This window comes from Carassius auratus, chromosome 18 (genome assembly GCF_003368295.1).
Source record: "Carassius auratus strain Wakin chromosome 18, ASM336829v1, whole genome shotgun sequence".
Classification (NCBI taxonomy): Eukaryota; Metazoa; Chordata; class Actinopteri; order Cypriniformes; family Cyprinidae; genus Carassius; species Carassius auratus.
Window position 1 is genome coordinate 3,622,509 of NC_039260.1, and position 18,065 is coordinate 3,640,573.

The 18,065-nt window shown below is 36.1% G+C and overlaps 4 protein-coding genes across 5 annotated transcripts; 1 reads left to right on the plus strand and 3 right to left on the minus strand.

Annotated features, from left to right (window-relative positions):
* Positions 1-16: 16 nt before the first annotated feature.
* On the minus strand, positions 17-1,404 carry LOC113117999 (Bardet-Biedl syndrome 10 protein homolog; the record flags this gene model as incomplete). The annotated part of the gene is given in 6 exon segments (XM_074559965.1): positions 17-499; positions 501-922; positions 925-1,035; positions 1,038-1,100; positions 1,103-1,158; positions 1,160-1,404. Coding segments are annotated over 6 exon segments (1,380 nt in total), but the record flags the coding sequence as incomplete, so codon positions are not given.
* A 3,284-nt stretch (positions 1,405-4,688) lies between these two features.
* On the plus strand, positions 4,689-7,927 carry syt1b (synaptotagmin Ib). The gene is made up of 8 exons (XM_026287113.1): positions 4,689-4,866; positions 4,947-5,122; positions 5,231-5,344; positions 5,537-5,704; positions 5,855-6,022; positions 6,677-6,794; positions 6,897-7,030; positions 7,113-7,927. The coding sequence occupies exons 1-8, from the start codon at positions 4,689-4,691 to the stop codon at positions 7,314-7,316; spliced, it is 1,260 nt and encodes a 419-aa protein (XP_026142898.1). The 3' UTR covers positions 7,317-7,927.
* Positions 7,928-8,294: 367 nt separating this feature from the next.
* On the minus strand, positions 8,295-11,044 carry tmem253 (transmembrane protein 253). Of its 2 annotated transcripts, none has more exons than XM_026287111.1 (7): positions 10,908-11,044; positions 10,539-10,700; positions 9,791-9,901; positions 9,624-9,680; positions 9,287-9,394; positions 9,062-9,208; positions 8,295-8,385 (listed from the first exon to the last, which is right to left on the minus strand). In XM_026287111.1, exons 1-7 carry the CDS (start codon positions 10,923-10,925, stop codon positions 8,332-8,334), a joined length of 657 nt encoding a protein of 218 aa, XP_026142896.1. In that variant the 5' UTR covers positions 10,926-11,044; the 3' UTR covers positions 8,295-8,331. The 2 variants fall into 2 exon arrangements, with proteins under 2 accessions (XP_026142896.1, XP_026142895.1); XM_026287110.1 differs by having other exon boundaries at positions 10,539-10,703.
* Positions 11,045-11,708: 664 nt separating this feature from the next.
* LOC113118000 (B-cadherin) lies at positions 11,709-17,996 on the minus strand. Its single transcript, XM_026286860.1, has 14 exons — positions 17,908-17,996; positions 17,374-17,472; positions 17,098-17,253; positions 16,829-16,979; positions 16,583-16,743; positions 15,351-15,479; positions 15,075-15,260; positions 14,629-14,894; positions 14,149-14,288; positions 13,445-13,669; positions 13,182-13,357; positions 12,442-12,648; positions 12,217-12,348; positions 11,709-12,038 (listed from the first exon to the last, which is right to left on the minus strand). The coding sequence occupies exons 1-14, from the start codon at positions 17,941-17,943 to the stop codon at positions 11,829-11,831; spliced, it is 2,274 nt and encodes a 757-aa protein (XP_026142645.1). The 5' UTR covers positions 17,944-17,996; the 3' UTR covers positions 11,709-11,828.
* Positions 17,997-18,065: the final 69 nt, after the last annotated feature.

The window sequence follows — 18,065 nt, forward strand, 5'->3', positions numbered from 1 at the left end:
ATTTGTTTCAAGAAAATTATAGAATGCGTTCCTCCTCCTCAGAGTGTGTTTGAGGGCCAGTGCATAATGAAGAGCATGTGTGTAAAATAGGCCCTACACATAAGATTCTGTGCAAACACTGCAACACAGAAACAAGCATCTGCTTCTTTCCACTGACCGACTCAAGACCCGATGCAGAACTCTAACTGAACCCGAAACCAAACTTCAACTAAGGTATTTCTGACTCTCGCTCTTTGGACTTTTCCCATTGCTTAAGATCATCCAAGAAACGTGTCTGAATATTCAGAAACCGCCTGTGATTAGAAGCATACAAAGTTCTAGGCAAACACAACAAGGCCTCTGCCAGCAGCCTAAAGCTCTCTGGGTTACTAGAGTTACGTTCGTTCAACGAAAAGCAATGTAGCAAGAACTCAAATACTCCTCCAACGGGGAGCACTCTTCCTTAATGCATAATTCCACCCGACAGGTCTTGCGATGAAAGCACGCTTTGTGATTGGTCCGAACATGGACTCTGCGATTGCTTGGTCAGATGCCAGTGTTAGACAGAAGCTTTCAGAAAGATTCTGTAGCACTGCAAACACACCTAGGCTCACACATACAGACTGGTCAAGCAATCCCAGCACTGGTGCACAAATGTGTGTGTGTGTGTGTGTGTGTGTGTGTGTGTGTGTGTGTGTGTGTGTGTGTGTGTGTGAAAACATGCCCAGACACGCATATGTATGCCCATTGAGTTGCACATGTCTACTGGACTTGAGCATCAGGAGGTGTTGAAGTGATGAATGAGAGAGTGTTTCTACAGCGCTGATGTTTGAAAGAAAGGATGAATCGACACACTCTAGTAGAGAAATGTGGTTTATTCGAACCCATTGCAACACACTTTCTGGCTGCTTCACGGACAATAGCACCACATGCACCTGTAAGGTGCTTTTACTGTTCCTGCTGGTTCAGTCCACACTGACCAATCACATGTCACAACAAGGACTTCAATCACCTCTGAACAGCCAATAGGAAGCCCAGTTACAGGCGTATGAATGAGTTTTGATCTCGATTGACTTGATGGAAGAACTCAGACAGGACTCGTTTCAGTGCATCCGCCTGCAGATCCCCACTCTTCCAGAAATATACCCGCCAATCAACAAAACAAGAACGCTGCCCTCGTTTGTAACAATGGTGACTACAGTACAATGAGGCATATGGGGTAATTCTGTGTGTTACGACATCGTCCAATTCCTTCCTGCTCACAGCCAACAGGCAATTAGTGAGATTTTAAAGATTATGGATGCTCCAAGATCCTTTGCGGCGCATGTGTGAGTCCTGAATTCCTCGTAAAAGTGCGGCCAGCAGGAGAATGAATGATTTTGTGTCGTCTGCAGTAGCTTTAGTATGTGCACACACACAGTCCAACAAATGCCAGACAAATCCACATTATAATCCTGAAAAATTTCAATATTTTAAAACCCTTCATTTAATAGGATTTTTAGATCTCTATATACATGTACAGCTGTAGTCAAAATTTTGCATAAACTTTGCAGTATCTGCAAAATGTTAACAATAAGAGGGATCATACAAAATGTATGTTTTTTTATTTTATTTAGTACTGACGTGAATGAGATATCTTACATAACGTTTACGTATAGTCCATAAGAGAAAATAATAGTTGCATTTATAAAAATGATCCGATGAAAAGTTTACATCCACCTGATCATTGATGCTCCAAAGGACACATGATGCATTAAGATCCTGGAGAGGAAACTGGTACTTTGGACTTCTTTTTGTCTTTGGGGCAATATGCAAGTTTCTTCTGTAGATTCTGAAGGGATAGTAAATAGAAAATAAAAATATATGATATTTAGGCAAAATATGAAAAATTTAGACATCTTGATTCTGTTCAAAAGTTTTCACCCCTGGCTCTTAATGCATGGTCTTTCCTGCTGGAGCATCAGTGAGCATTTGAACCTTCTGTGAGTTCATCAGTTGTCCTCATTTTGAAAAGATGGATCTCAAAATCATACTGTCATTTTTGGAAAGGGTTCAATATAAAGTGAAGTGACATAAAACCTAATATGGTGACCCATACTCAGAATTCGTGCTCTGCATTTAACCCATCCGAAGTGCACACACACAGAGCAGTGAACACACACACACACAGCAGTGGGCAGCCATTTATGCTGCAGCGCCTGGGGAGCAGTTGGTGGTTCAGTGCTTTGCTCAAGAGCACTTCAGCCGTGGTATTGCCGGCCCGAGACTCGAACCCACAAGCTTAGGGTTAGGAGACAAACTCTCTAACCACTAGGCCACAACTTCCCACCCAAATGCTAAAGATGCAGGAAAACTAAAATATTTGTGGAACCTGAAGGACTTTTTCTGAAGAACAGCAGGCAGTTTAACTATTCAACAGCCATTAAAAAAAATGGTGTGGATGCTCCAGGTAACAACACTGATTTTTTTGAAAATCAATTATTATTTTCTGATGTGGATTATATGTAAATGCTTTTTGTTAAATATCTTATTCAGGTCAGTACTAAATAAACAATAACATGCATTCTTTTATGATCACTTCTTATTTTGGTAAAATAATTAAAATTTTGCTGATAATATAACGTGTATGTACAATTTTTAGCACAACTGTAAATTTATACAAATATATAAACTATATTTCAAAGGTTTGGAGACAGTAAGATTGTTTTAGGATGCATTAAATTGATCAAAAGTCACTTTAATTACTTTTACATTGTTACAAAAAAATCTGTTTCAAATAAATGCTAATGTTTTGAATTTTGAAATCACATTTGTGATTACTCCACAAAATAAACACAACTGTTTTCATCATTAATAATAATAAGAAATGCTTCTTTAGCAGTAAATCAGCATATTAGAATGGTTTCTGAAGGATCATGTGGCACTGAAGACTGGAATAATGATGCTGAAAATTCAGCTTTGCCTCACAGGAATAAAATATATTTTAAATACAGTACAGACCAAAAGTTTGGACACACCTTCTCATTCAAAGAGTTTTCAATGACTATGAAAATTGTAGAGTCACACTGAAGGCATCAAGGGCTATTTGCAAACTTGAGTGCATTTGTCTAAACAGTAATATGACTTTGACTATAACTACACTTCTGGATATACAGAAGAAAAACATGAAACCAAAGAACTGAAACAAACCCAACCCAACAAAACTGTTTAAATGACCTCGAAACGATAGCATCCTCAAACGTCATCCAGTTTTTCTCCCTGTAAACATAGCGGAATATACTGACACCTACCGGACAGACAGTGGAAGTGTCTTGTATTAATAATGCAATTATTAATAATGGATGAAATATGTATTTAATGCAACTTTTAATATCTTTTCAAAGAAGAGGTTTGATACGTTCCATAAAAACTGGTGCATTCCATTAATTCAGCTTCAACAAGATCTGCTAAATAAACCTTGAAACCTGAGTGAATCAGACCATTAAATTACACTTTTTAAGGTTTTAAGGTATACATAAGGTATAATATGTATAATGCAGATGAATTCTATATTATAATTTATAACATAAATTATACAAAAAATATAAATAATACTTAGTAAATAAATTATTTATGCTACAATTCTAAAAACAATTTAGTGTGTGCAAAAATAAATAAATTAATTCTAAAAGCAAATAAATAAAAACATGAGCCAAACCTATTTGTTAAAGACAAGCTTGCAAATGTTTTTTATTATATTCTTTGGATGCAGATAGCATATTAAGACTTTTTTTTTTATCTATGTCCCCCAAATATGAATGAAATAACCAGTACTGGCTCCTTAATGTGAGCCCTTCTATGACCCTCATTAAAACCTTGTCATAATGTCCATATGGTTCCACCCACTGCTGCATAGCTTGCAATTGGATGCTTCTCTCTCAGTCTTCTCTCCCTCTGTCATTGTCTCTCTAGCAGCGTCAGTCAAACATCTTTATATCTTCTTTCTTTTAAAAGAATAGTCTTGCCAAGACACACAAGACAGCTTTATCTCATTACCTTAGTTTCTGTCTTTAATTTTCAGTATTTTCCTTATAGTAATTCAGATAAGCTGCCTGTCAAGTGCACTTCTCAAATCAGTGCTGCAGGTAAGTGTTCTTCCTCCTCAAATAGCCTATAGTACGTAATTTTTTTAAGATCCTTAAATTACATATACTTAACAATGAACTTTTTTGTGCATACAAACACATTTTGTATCTGAGACTATGTCCATGCTTTTTATATAAACTAAACAATGCTTTGAATATTTTTATATGACTGCTTCTGAAGTTTGCATTAGGATTTATTTGACGGTGTTGTGTATATATAAATGCATGCTTATTGTTATATGTGTTAAATATACAGGTGTAAGTTTGAGTCAGGGTATCAGTGTGTCTTAGGGGTATCAGTGTCACTGGCTTTCTGTATCTCATTTCACTGTAAATAGAGAGAAAATCAATAAATCCCTACTCAGCATTTCTCAAAATAATCCAAGGTTAAGGAGCATCATATCACCTGCTGTGTGCTCTGAATGTGAACCTGCCTATGCCTTTACACCCTATAATGAGCTTCCAGAGCATCAGCATTACGCTCACTATCATCTGTGCAAATGCCAAAGGTTATTAGAGTATTGAAAACTTTATAAAGTCATGCAACTCTTAAGATAATGCACCTCCTCACTGCATATCCTCAGAATGCATGAAGGTGATGCTCTGCTGGCTGGTCCTTCTTCATCTCCAGCACTGAATGGATCAAAGATACCTGGAGCTGCGAGTTCTCCACCCACGGCTGTTCATCCTCAGACTACAACCGCAGAGAGTTTGGCTCATAGCATCAGAAGCAAGTTTCTGAATGAGCTTCATAAAGTCCCATGTGAGTAGACAGTCTCTCTCACACACATAATCACTTACTCATCTGTGTATTTATGGTCGTTTCTGTGTGTGTTGTTTCAGTACCATCCTGGGCTCTGGTGGCCCTCGGCTTCCTCACAGTCCTCATCACGCTCAGCTGCTGTCTGTGTTTCTGCAAGAAGACGATATTTAAAAAGAAAAAGGAAAAGGGCGGGAAAGAGAAAAATGAAAAGAACAACATTCACCTATCAAACGTGAAAGAGGATGGAACAAAACAGGTACTAATTATTGATGTGTGTTTATAGTGTGTGTGTCCTGTATATACATCATGTTGTTGGGCATGTCCATGGTAATAATGATTGCCATGTTGATGGTTATATTTACAGGCTGTTCATCACGACACTGATTCTGATCACAAGGAAGAGGATTCTGAGTCTAAAGAGGCTGCAAAACTTGGAAAACTTCACTATTCCCTTGACTACAACTTCACTGAGAGCGCAGTATGAATACAGATCAGCAACCAGTCACCAATATCCATATTAACCAGATAAACTTGCTTCAGCAGGGTTGGGTTTTTTTGTTTAGTTTTTTTATCTGCAGAGGGCTTTTATTGTAATGTAATTTGGAGAACGTCATTTAAAAATTACAATTCTGAATCATTTTGAATGAATAGGATATCATTTCTTGTCCAGTTAATTGTAGGTGTGGTTGAGGCAGAAGGTCTTGCTGCTATGGATATTAGCGGCACTTCGGATCCATATGTGAAAGTCTACCTCCTCCCTGACAAGAAGAAAAAGTTTGAGACGAAAGTTCACCGCAAAACACTAGATCCGACTTTTAATGAGCACTTCACCTTTAAGGTACAACTTAAAATCCAGTTGCACTAAAAATCCTTTATTGAGGTCACAGCATACAAATTGACAACGTAATGTTGGGAAAATAATGCATTTAACTGCATTAAAATGTGTGTCAGATGTATGGATACTCTCATATATATATTCTGTCTGCAGGTTCCATATGCAGAGCTTGGAGGAAAGACACTGGTCATGACGGTGTATGACTTTGACCGTTTCTCCAAACATGATGCTATTGGGGATGTGAGGGTGCAGATGAATAAAGTGGACTTCAGTCAGCTTACAGAGGAGTGGAGAGATCTGCAGAAAGCAGAGAAAGAGGAGGTATGAGTGAGGAAGGGAAAAAACCTTTTCATGACTCAGAAAAATCATGTCTGAAATCTCAATTGAATAGATCATATTGCATAGTTGAATCGATGGTGAACTGGAATGAACACAAACAATGGGATTTTTTTTTGTGTCCAACACAAGCGAGCTTTGCAATTAAACATAAAAACTATAATAATATTTATTAGAATTTTACAGATTATTTATAACGAATTTGAAAAGAATATCAATACATATTCTAATCAGGCATATTAACAATGTTAATTTAGTATTTACATATTTAAATGTAACAAACTAATATTTAAATGTGTTTATAATTTAAGTCTTGAAATTATATACATTTATTTAGGATAACTATTTAGACTTAGTTACACTGATCTTAAATTGACTAACACATATTAATATGTACATAATGCATGTAAAACATACAAATTATATACATTATGCAAGTTTTTCAGAAACTAATATTGAAAAACATGTTCAACAACTTTATGTTTATGCTCTATCAATTTTTTATATTTCGAATATCTACATCCTTAGAAATGAGTTATTTCTATATGTATTCCATTTCAATATTTAACCATGAATTACCGTTCTGTACCTGCATGTGACAGTGAAATAATACCTGACTTTTCGTTGTTGACTCAACAGCACGAGCGGTTAGGTGATATTTGCTTGTCTCTGCGCTATGTACCGACTGCTGGAAAGCTGACTGTTGTCGTTCTAGAGGCCAAAAACCTCAAAAAAATGGATGTGGGTGGCCTCTCAGGTGAGTGGAAAAAGTGAAGTGACATTATATACTGACAGATTTCAAAATACAGATCTGAAATGCCTTTTCACCACAGTAATTCAGATATTATATGTTCTACAGACCCATATGTAAAAATCCACCTGATGCAGAATGGCAAAAGGCTGAAGAAAAAGAAAACCACAATTAAGAAGAACACACTGAACCCGTATTACAACGAATCGTTTAGCTTTGAAGTGCCATCTGAGCAGATTCAGGTAACGTTGAAGTCTCATTTCTGCATGTCTTCTGAAAATGAAGGCATTAACGGTTCTGGACTGTTCTTCTGTCTCCTTTTAGAAAGTTCAGGTTGTGGTGACAGTCCTGGACTATGACAAAATTGGGAAGAATGATGCAATTGGAAAGGTTTTCATAGGACTGAACAGCACAGGAACGGAGCAACGCCATTGGTCAGATATGTTAGCCAATCCGAGAAGACCCATCGCTCAATGGCACGCCCTTAAACCCGAAGAGGACGTAGATGCTGAACTCATGAAGAAATGAAGCTGTGTGTGAGCATTTGTATACAGAAATATTCAGTAGTTTGTGCATAGGTGTGCATGTTTGTGTATGTGGGGAAAGTCTGAGGTAGATCTGGTAAAATCGTATCTCTTAATAATCAGAAGCACATTTATTTTCAGTATCTTGTGCAAGATGTACAAAGATACATTAAATGATATGTATTAGACAATGTGAAACAGCATATGTAATAACATACTCCTGGGTAAAACAGAATATTTATGAGGAAATAATGAAAACAAATCCATTGGTATTTGATTGTAGAAAAGTAGGTTTAAGACATTACTGATTTAATTTTTCCCTGCCTATGCATTAAAGTCATTTGAGGCAGAAATGGATAAAGTTATTACATTTTTAACGTGCAATCATTTGCCTAATTATGTTCACCCAAAGGGATAGTTCACCCAAAAAATGTCAATTCAGTAATCATTTATTCACCCTCTAGATTTTCTGTCTTCTGTTAAACAGAAAAAGACAATTTGCTGGTAGCCATACTATGGAAAATCAAGTATTGAAGTCTATGGCTACCGGAAACTGTTTGGTTTCCAACATTCTTCAGAATATTCAAATATTCATTCTTGAGTGAACTATCCCTTTAAAAATAAATGGTCAATTTTAATCTAATGTTGTCTTGTTGACTTTCAGCATAGCACAACAAGGATATCTTCAGACAATTTAATAACCATATATAATTGTACATAAATATATAAATATACAAAATCATTGATGGGGTCCATGTTATCTTCACAAATGGCATGAATATGTATTGAATGTATATAAACGATACATTAAATGTAAGATAAATTATGTAGATTTATTGCTTGGGATTTGCACAAGCTGAAATATGTAGTCAGGTCTTTGCAATATCATTATTATTTGTCATTGTAAACCTGGGTGTAAATGCTTAACATTTATTTATTCTCTTGATAAAATAAAATAAGCCATAGCCTACATTTTTATTTTTTTTGCATAAGTTTTCCTGATTCCACACACCAACTGTTTAAATGCTGAACTGTTCGTTTTCCAGCAGTGGATCTGCATGCTCATCTGATTTCTAAGAAAAAAAAAAAAAATACATTAACTAAATAATAAACATTACAAGGTTTCTGCATGAACATATTTTAAGACCACTTTTAAAGAAAAATTAAGGATTAAACTGTAGGGAACACAATATGTTCTCTAAATGTAAAAGTCCAGGGAGAACAATAGAAATACAAATGAAAATACAAGTTCCAACAGATCTATCAGATCTTTTTTTCTTTAAAAAAAAACAAAAAAAAAAAACAATGGTCTTCATCTGTATTTTTGCTCTGAAGATTCATGAATCAAGGTACATTTACTCATAAGAAATCTTATTTTCAGAGAAATTCTGCCCATTGGCTCAGTACATTCAACTTGTTTCAAAGCAAAAACAAGGTTTCATATCGTAAAACACATTTGTTCTGGTTTTAACCATACACTCAGTTGTATTAAATTTCTTACAAAGTTTTATGTTGCATCTCAAATGCTTGCCGATATAAAAATGTTTATACATTTGTACAGGAAAACCAGAAAATACAAAGGAAGATATTCATCAATGGTAATGCATTCAACATTTAATGCCATGGATTTCTCAATTTAAGACTTTCTTCCCCAATTTAAGACCTTTTTAGGCGTTAATTCGTAAATTTGGGGAATTGCTCGCAGAAACCTTGTATTATAACTGCATTCCTAGTGTGTGAATGTTATACCTGTATTACGCTGATGTAGTCCTGTCTGTAGAGGGTGCTGTAGGACTTGATACCTTTCCAAATCAGGAAGAGCATGTATATGCCTGCTAACATGCACTGGATGATGGACATGAAACCACTGCCCTTCAACACATACACACCAATGCGCTGCAAAAGAGACCAAGATCTCATTTCAGTGGTCAATTCTACTGGTTTATTGAGTTGGCAGTGTCTCTGTACACGCACCTGCTGAGGGGTGGCCTTTTCCATGAGTGACGATTTAATAAAGAAGGTGACAAAAGAACAAACAGCAAACAGCAAGCTGAAGATATTCAGGCACATCAGAGTCATGACCTACAACAGCAGAGATCACACTTATTAACATGATATATCAAGGATATATCCAAACTACACAACAAACATTTGATTGGATAAATATCAAACCAAGTGACATGCATTTCAAAGTAACACATTTTTAAAGCTAGGTATTTTACAAAAAGATGTTTATGAAGTTAAGAAAGATACTGTTCAAAAAGAAGACAAAAGGAAAAAAGGGATTTTAAAAAACATAAAACAAGCTAACTTTGATTTTTTGGGGTTTCCTCTGGACATCAATTGCAAGTGACCCCGTGGCTAGAAACTGAGACATAACACAGAAAACAGCTCATTAGTAACTGTACAGTAGCGTGTCAGACTGATGCTCGCTTTGTTCTTATTTATTGAACCAGAAATGTTAACTGGAGCACTTACAAAAAGGCTACACCATATTGGAGCCGTCATAGACGCAGAACAGCTGAAAGTCAAACAAGTATAGGAGAAAGTGGAAAGAATACAGAAGGCAGCACTCAAAATCTGAACAACCTGAAAGAGAAAGACAAAGAAAAGGGAGTGAAAAGCAAGAAATGGGTTACAGTATATACTCCCTACAATTGGTCAAAATAAAGTAAGTCATATGCAATAATAAATGTTTCAAATATTAGTATGCCAAGTTGCCATAATGTATGTTTAATAAAGCAAGTGGCATTCTTTTTTTTTAATCTTTGTGTCAGCTTTTGGCAGTCCAGTTGAAAAAATATAGCACTGATATAATTTGTCAAACTGAGTGTTAATCATTTGAGCAGGTTATTATAAAAAAAAATCTATATATATTTTCTTTAAACTTTTCAGATTTTTTTTAAATTACTTTTTTAATGTCTATAATGTTTCTCTTAAGTTTATTAGTTTTTGTATTTCATATTAAACTAAACAAAAATTAGAAATGCCGCCCCGGTAAGAATCTGAAATAGAATAATTGTAATTGTTTTTATTTTATTTAAATTAACATTTACTTTTTTCTTAAGAAATAGGGATGTTTTCTATGGTTTTAGATTTGGTCAACCAGATTTAGATTTGGTCAAACCGAAAACTAAAGGTGAAGCAGACCTGTGAGTGTATGTAGTCAATAAATCTGAACTTTATTGTGATTGTTGGGCATCTATGACAGTTAAACTTTTGTTACCCCAGACAGGAGAAGGCGGGTGTTGACCATTTTCCCAAACCAGCGGACCAGTCTGTCTTCCATCAGCTCTCCAGCTGTGGAGTCGTCCGCTGGAACAGGGCTGGGCAAAGGGCGCACCTTAAAAAACACCTGATGTAGCCCCTCCTGAAACATGTTCTGAGTCTTCTGCGGACAAAAGAAGTGACATCAAGAGCAACCACAACAACAAATGGACTCGATTTGGATTTGATTTAGATTTTTTTGTTGGGTAGTTAATCTAATCAGTTAACATGTATACTGTATACCATAGCATTTACAGTCATGCTTGATCACTGACACTGATCTACAGTGACTATTATAGATTTACGAGTGAAGTAATGTATAACTTACCTCTGGAATCTCAGGCATTATACTCTATATAAGACGTCTTTATAAATTCGTGCGAACCAAGTCAACACACATTCAAATATATGGATTCACTTTAAGATGAACCTCCGTCTTCGTGAAATATAGGGTCAAAGTTCTTTCTCAGTGTCTTGCTCTTAAAGCCCGCCCAATAGGGAGAGTCCTATTGTGTGATTTGTCAGGATCTGATCAAAGGTTGTTTAGAGTCATAGTTCCATATTGGCTGATATGAATCTTATCAGGTAAAGTAAGCTTTATAAATGTAAATTTATAATAATAAAATAAAAAAAAAGTTAAAATAGCATACCAAATATATATTGCTAAAGCAGTGTTTATTAATAATTGAATAAACTATGCATTTTATACAATAAAAAGGCAAATACAACAATATAATGAGATAAAACACTGTATTAAATGAAAGAAAAATCTTCAGTAAACAACTTACATAAACTCATGCAGAACAAATAATAAAATACATGTGCTTGTCTTACATTCAGTTAATTCAACAGCTTCAGTTGCATAATAAAAATATAAAATGTGTCAAAAAACAAACAAACAAGATCCACCATACTGTGGCAGTGAGCTTATTTTACACGACTCCAGTTTATTAATTATCATCTTGTGAAGTCATGTGGATTACATGAGGACCACTTCAATGTTTTTATCAGCTGTTTAGACTCTCATTCTGGCGGCACCCATTCACTCGCTCCATTGGTAAGCAAGTGATGGAAAGCTAAATTTCTCCAAATCTCTTCTGTTGAAGGAAGAATTTCTCTACATCTCAATTTTCAGCACATTTTCATTTTTTGGAGAACTATATTCCTTTAATGACTTACACCATATTTGGTAACACATTTCACATCACGCTTTTATATACATCCTCCTCTATAGTGATCAGAGCACACATTACTCTCCTTCTCCTCCAGCAAACATATCAGCCAGTGTTCTGAACTGAGGTCCCCAGTTCTGCAGATGCTGGAAGTCCTGATCTCCATCACCGATGGACGACTGCAGAGAGCTCAGAGATCCAGATATAGACCCCTCACCCTCATGAGTAAACACCAGCATGGAGTCATACGGTGCCACAAAGTGGTCATCATCTGCTGTGCACAAATTCTACAGAAACACAGAGTCCAGTATTGAACACATATATGTAACTTTTGTTGGTGGTGATTTTGTTGTGGATGCTTTTCAGGATTTTCGGTTGATCCAAACTCAAGGCCCAATATGCATGTTGAACTTTCAGAAATCATGTCGACTCTTATGCAGACACACATAAACACTCTTACTATACCTCATAAAGGACGCTCATGATATCTTCATTCTCGTCTGGATGTTGCCGATAGAAGAACGTTGGTGAGTCCATTGGTGCAATATCAGTAGAGAAAACATCTAGTCCGCTGCACAATAGGACCATATCAAAGTCCTGTAACATGCAAGTACATACACAACATAAACATTGATAAGACTTGACAAAAGTAAAGTTAACTGAACATGATATGTGGAAGAGCTTGTGCACCTGGTCTTGTTCGCCTCCTCCTTCCTCATTGTAACATATAATATTGTCTCTGTCTTCTTCTTTATGTTTGAACTGTCCCCATTGAACCTTTCTTCCACACCTCCTCTTCAGGAGGAAAAGCAACAGAAACAGCACTATAGAAAAAAAGAACAAATAACCACTGTTATTAGTAGTGAGGCACAGAAATACACACATACAGTATGTGACCCTGGAGTACAAAACCAATCTTAAGTCGCTGGTGTATTTTTACTCTATAGCTATCGCCAAAAATACATTGTATGGGTTCAAAATGATCTTTTATGCCAAAAATCATTAGGATATTAAGTAAAGAATCGTTTACGTTTAATGAATTTTTTTTATTTCCTAACGCAAATATATCAAAACTTCATTTTTGATTAGGAATACACATTGCTAAGAATTCATTTGGACAATTTTAAAGATTTTCTCATTATTTAGATTTTTTTGCACCCTCAGATTCCAGATTTTAAAATAGTTGTATCTCGGCCAAATATTGTCCAAACAAACCATAAATCAATGGAAAGCTTATGTATTCAACTTTCATGTGAAAGACTTTAAACAAAAGACTTTGGTGAACATAAAATGTTATAAAAAATTATAATAATAAAAAACTGTATATTATAAAATAATATTTATAAATCTACATTCTCATAATAATGAGCAGTTGTTTGCTTACCAAGAGAGCATAAGATGGCCGCTAGGACATAGATGAACAAAGTGACGTCATCAGCCAACGCCGCGATGCCGTTGGAGCAGGTAACATCGTCACCCTTACAGTTACACACCTCCACTATTATAGAACTGTCCTGAAATAAACTCTTGGAGTCATACATGCGCAATACCAGGCTGTATTCGCCAAGAGCCAGAGGTCTGAGCGGCTTCAGCAACACCACACTGCCTGAGAAACGAGAGGAGAGCAGAAGCATTATATCCAATAAATTAACAACAGATTAACAATACTTAATGAGAGCTAAACCAGTCCTACTGCTGGAGTTGCTGATGATGGTCCAGTTTCTTTGATATTCTGTATTTAGCTCTACAATGAAGGGTGGGCCATTTCCTGGGCCGTCTAGATCTGTGATGGTCAGACGGACGGGTTTCGGCTCAGTGAGACACATCGTGACTCTGCGCTCCTCCAGCACTGGAGCGTTGTCGTTAACGTCCTGTAGCTTAATCACTAATGTGCCTGTTCCTGTGGCGGGATCGTCATCTACAGAAACAAATAAATACAGCAGTCCACACAACCCAACATCAGATGTGTTTTGAATAACACAAAAACGAGTAGATAACAAATGTTTATTTTTGGGTGAACTATCCTAAAGGCTTGAATGCACTACTTGACTGCTTGAGTTTTTCAGTCTGCAGATTTCACAGAAAAATCACATAGTATATGATGGGCACAAGTTTTTTAGCCTCAGACTTTGATTAAATTTTTTTTTATATCTGCAGGATCTCAACCTCAGGCCATCCAAGATGTAGATGAGTTTATTTCTTCATCAGAACATTGTGATGTTTTTCTTTAGCTGTTTGTATTCTCGTTTGACGGCACCCATTCACTGTAAGTGTTGTAATGCTACAAATCAGTTCTGATAAGGAAACAAACTCATCTTCATCTTGGACGTCCTGAGAATGAGTAAGTTTTCAGCAGTTTTCCTAGTCTTTAGGCACCGGGAGCTTTATTTAAATTACCATTGTCATATGCCAGTACTAAGACCGTGTACTGTTCATTTATTATGAACGAAGCCTCTCTATCCATTGAGCTCCTAACTTTGATGATTCCAGTGTCCTCTGTGATCTCCAGCCAGTTTGCACGTTGCTCCAACTTATATCTGACATCACAACACACAAATAGGTGACAGAAATGAACACATGATGGACACAGTGGTGGTTTCCAAATACAGAATAGTAAACAAAAAAATGTTTAGTTCTTACAATAGCAATACCGTGATTTTGTTTGGATGTGTTTTTTAGTTTGTATGCATTTCAATTTGGTAAGTTTAGTAAGTTAAGTTTGGTTTATTTGGTAACATTTCACATTTTTTTGTTCAAGTTTTTCGCCTAGTTTTAAATTTGTATTTTATTTCAGCTTTATTTTTCAAGTAATAAGAATGGGCTAATACTTTTAATGATAATTATTTTTTTTTTTGATATGGCAGTATAATTGTTTTTGTGTGTGTACCCATGTAAAACCTTATTTTCTGCTCTCTAGCAGTATCTGGGTCATTGGCTGTGTATTTGGAAATGGTGCTGCCCACTTTGTGGTCCTCAGGAATCACGATCTGTTTCTCTGCAGTCTCAAAGACAGGCGGCTCGTTTACATCCTGCACTGTGATGCTGACGGTAGCAGTGGAGGTGACCAGAGGAATAGCAAAAGGAACCTCGTTCTTGACCACCACCAGTAGAACAAAACTGTTGGTCTGCTCGAAGTCCAGACCCTAAAAATGTATGGACAAATAGATTTTTCCGGATTTTTTTTTTTTAATTACAAAGCATTTGTAAAATAAATATATTTTATAAGATTAAAAATGTATTTTACTATTACTTTTAAACAATTTAATGCATCCTTGCTGAAAAAAGTGTTGCATATTCAGTTTGATATATGAATGCATATTCACTTTAGATGTCATGATGATTCCCTCCATCCCGCTGGGGGCAGTGCTGATGTTGAAGAGCCCTTTCTCATTGCCCTGGATGATGATGAACTTTGCCACTGAGTTTGCAGTGAAAGGCTCATCTCTATCCGTGACATCCAACCTTGCAACAATTGCCCCAGCCTTATTTTCTTGTACTGTACCTGCATACTGCCAGATCACACACAAACAGACCATTTCAGAGCTACTCAACATCAGATGTGTCTGGGAAATCTAGGCTGAAACCAAAATTGAACTTACCTTCCTTTGGCTGAACCTAGGGGCATGATCATTACTATCAGTAATTTTGATGATGACCATACAGGTGGAAGAAAGACCGTGACCATACATATCTGCTGCTTCAACAGCCAGCTCATACACAGTTTGATTCTGTTATCACAGAGATCACAAAAAAGACACGTTCAGATGTTGGTTCTGAAATAATATCAGTTGACCACAATGTACATAATGTTGCTCTTTTGAACTTTCTATTTACATTGCATATAAACCCCACTTTTATATGCAGGTGTCTTTGCAGTGTGTGGACACTGGTCCACTTAACAGCATCAGATTTTTTATGTTTTTTATTCAGATTCTGAATGTATTATATATAGCGCAAAGAGCACTCCCTTTATAATCGCTGAAATCTGTCAGTCAGTTTATTGCAATCTCACACAGTTCCGTTATAATCAATGAAGCTCTCTACACAACACAATCAATCTCTTACATTTTGCCTACACTTTGTTATAATCAAAGTAGCTTGCAAAACTCAGGATTGAACAGAAAAAGTCAGGTGTTTTGAGTGGACTCTGACTTACTCAAATACAACTTTTTGGTCATTGGGTTTAAGAAATCAATATGTCTCTGATTTGCCACATTCCTCAACGTTGCAAACTGCTCTAAATAGAAAACACTGACGCTCTCTAGAGTGCAAACACAAATTAACACACTTCACTTCCATTCTTTCATTTAGCTGTCAAAGCAACATTTCTAATTCTGGTTTTAATTTTTATATTTTATTTCAGCTTTGCTAGGTTTAACAACAACTATTTTACTGATGTCCTTGCTACATTTCTGTGCGTTGATTTTGGTACACTCCTTCATGATGCCATAGAAGAACCTTTTTGTCTAAATGGTTCTAGAAAGAACCGTTAACATCTGAAGAATCTTTCAGTTTGACAAAAAGTTCTTTGTGGCAAAAGAAGGGTCTACAGATTATAAAAAGGTGAGAAAGAGATGGTTATTTAAAGAACCTTTGACTGAATGGTTCTTCATGGAACCAAAAATGGCATTACTTGAAGAACCTTTTGAAGCAGGTTTATTTTTAAGAGTGTAATATCCTTGCTGTCTATGGAATGTCAGAGAGCTCTCAGATTGCTTCAAATATATCTTGTGAGAAAGACACAAGGGTGAGTAATTAATGAAAGAAATTTGGGGTCGAAATTTAAATTTAAAATGAAAAGTCTTTATGTAAACAAACACAGATTTAGTACCTCTCTGTCTAAAATGCCAACAGTGGCCAGGCTGATGACTCCACTGACCGGGTCTATGTGAAACACCCCACCGTTGGGTCTCACCAGTTTGTAATGCACAATGCCATTTGCAGTTTCTGGGTCATCAATGTCTTTTGCCGTCACTTGTATGATGGGCTCATCTGCAGAAGGAGCATAAGACATAGTATTTTATATCATGTCAAGCAATGTAAAGTCTGAGAAAAACAGAAGACTCTCCAGTCCTACTTTCTTTTGCCCTTTCTGGGATTTCACCCATAAAAGGATCCTGGGTACACAAGGGTTTGTTGTCATTTTGGTCAATAACTTTGATGGTGAGTTTGACTGGGGTTTCTTTGAAGCTGTCATTCCATCCGATTCCTGAAGCATGAATTGTGAGCTGCACACAGACACAGCATTTATCAACACAAAATACTTCTGTAAATTTAAAAGTAAACTCAAACTGATTTAGCATGTTGTTTAAAATCCATGTTCTTGGAAGACCACATGTCACTCACAATGTATTCTTCAGTTTCCTCTCTGTCCAGGCTTTTGGTGACCTTTAACATGCCTGTATATTTGTCCACTGTGAAAAGACCCTTGGGTGGCTGATCTGCTCCAGCACCTGTGATATTATAAATCAACCTCATGGAACCAGCAGCGGTGGACTTCATCTGTGGAGCAACACATCAAAACAAAGATGAGAACTTTACAATGTGAAATGTTAAAACAAAGACGGAGCAAACAGGACAATAACGTGCAAATTAAAAACAAAAAGCAAAAAAAAAAGACACCTTCACCACTTCCTTTGGGAACGGGCCTTTATCATTTTCTGGAACGCTGACATGGGGAATCAACCAATCCCTCTTTCTTCTGATCATGCAAATGTGGTTCTGATAATACAAGAGCAGTTTTACAAGAAACTATTTCAGTCTTTCTACTTCAAAGTTTCACGTTTAATTCAATGTTACTTGCTGGTTCTTTGTAATTACTTGTGAAAATTCCAGCAACTGAAAAAAAAAGAAAAAAAAAAAAGAGTGAAAATTGTTTCTACATCATTTTTTCTGAGTTTAGTTAATGTGATGAACTACATCTGTGTTCAGAAACTGACTTGAATTCACACACACACACAAATTTAAAATTTGGTTAAATGTAATTGCAATTGTGTATAAGATACATTTTAAATAAGATGTTTGCAAATGCACCTTGATTTTGAAATAATTTTTATTTAAATTATGTAAATGTCCAAGTACTTGTTGAGGCCACTATACATATTAGAAATAATCAGGGAATTCTGAAAACATTTATAAATGGTGTAATTTAAGTACCTGTCCAAGTGCACTGCTGTTTCTCTCATCAAACATGAACGGTCCCTGTTGAATGGCTGATAAATACTCTGGTATGATCCCTCCATGAATTAAGATAATCTGTTATAACATTGATGAAAAATATATAATTAATGAAGTTGCATTCAATTTCTTAATGT

Coding starts and splice junctions, on each gene's coding strand:
- syt1b (XM_026287113.1), top strand. CDS start 4,689: ATGCATGAAGGTGATGCTCTGCTGGCTGGTCCTTCTTCATCTCCAGCA. Junction 5,705..5,854: donor ATGAGCACTTCACCTTTAAG/GTACAACTTAAA, acceptor TTCTGTCTGCAG/GTTCCATATGCAGAGCTTGG. Junction 7,031..7,112: donor TGCCATCTGAGCAGATTCAG/GTAACGTTGAAG, acceptor GTCTCCTTTTAG/AAAGTTCAGGTTGTGGTGAC.
- tmem253 (XM_026287110.1), bottom strand. Junction 9,681..9,790: donor CAATATGGTGTAGCCTTTTT/GTAAGTGCTCCA, acceptor GTTATGTCTCAG/TTTCTAGCCACGGGGTCACT. Junction 8,386..9,061: donor ACTACATCAGCGTAATACAG/GTATAACATTCA, acceptor TTTTTTTCTTAG/AAATCAGATGAGCATGCAGA.
- LOC113118000 (XM_026286860.1), bottom strand. CDS start 17,943: ATGTTTGATGAGAGAAACAGCAGTGCACTTGGACAG. Junction 13,358..13,444: donor CATCATCAGCAACTCCAGCA/GTAGGACTGGTT, acceptor CTCGTTTCTCAG/GCAGTGTGGTGTTGCTGAAG. Junction 12,349..12,441: donor GAGGAGGCGAACAAGACCAG/GTGCACAAGCTC, acceptor TGCATGTTACAG/GACTTTGATATGGTCCTATT.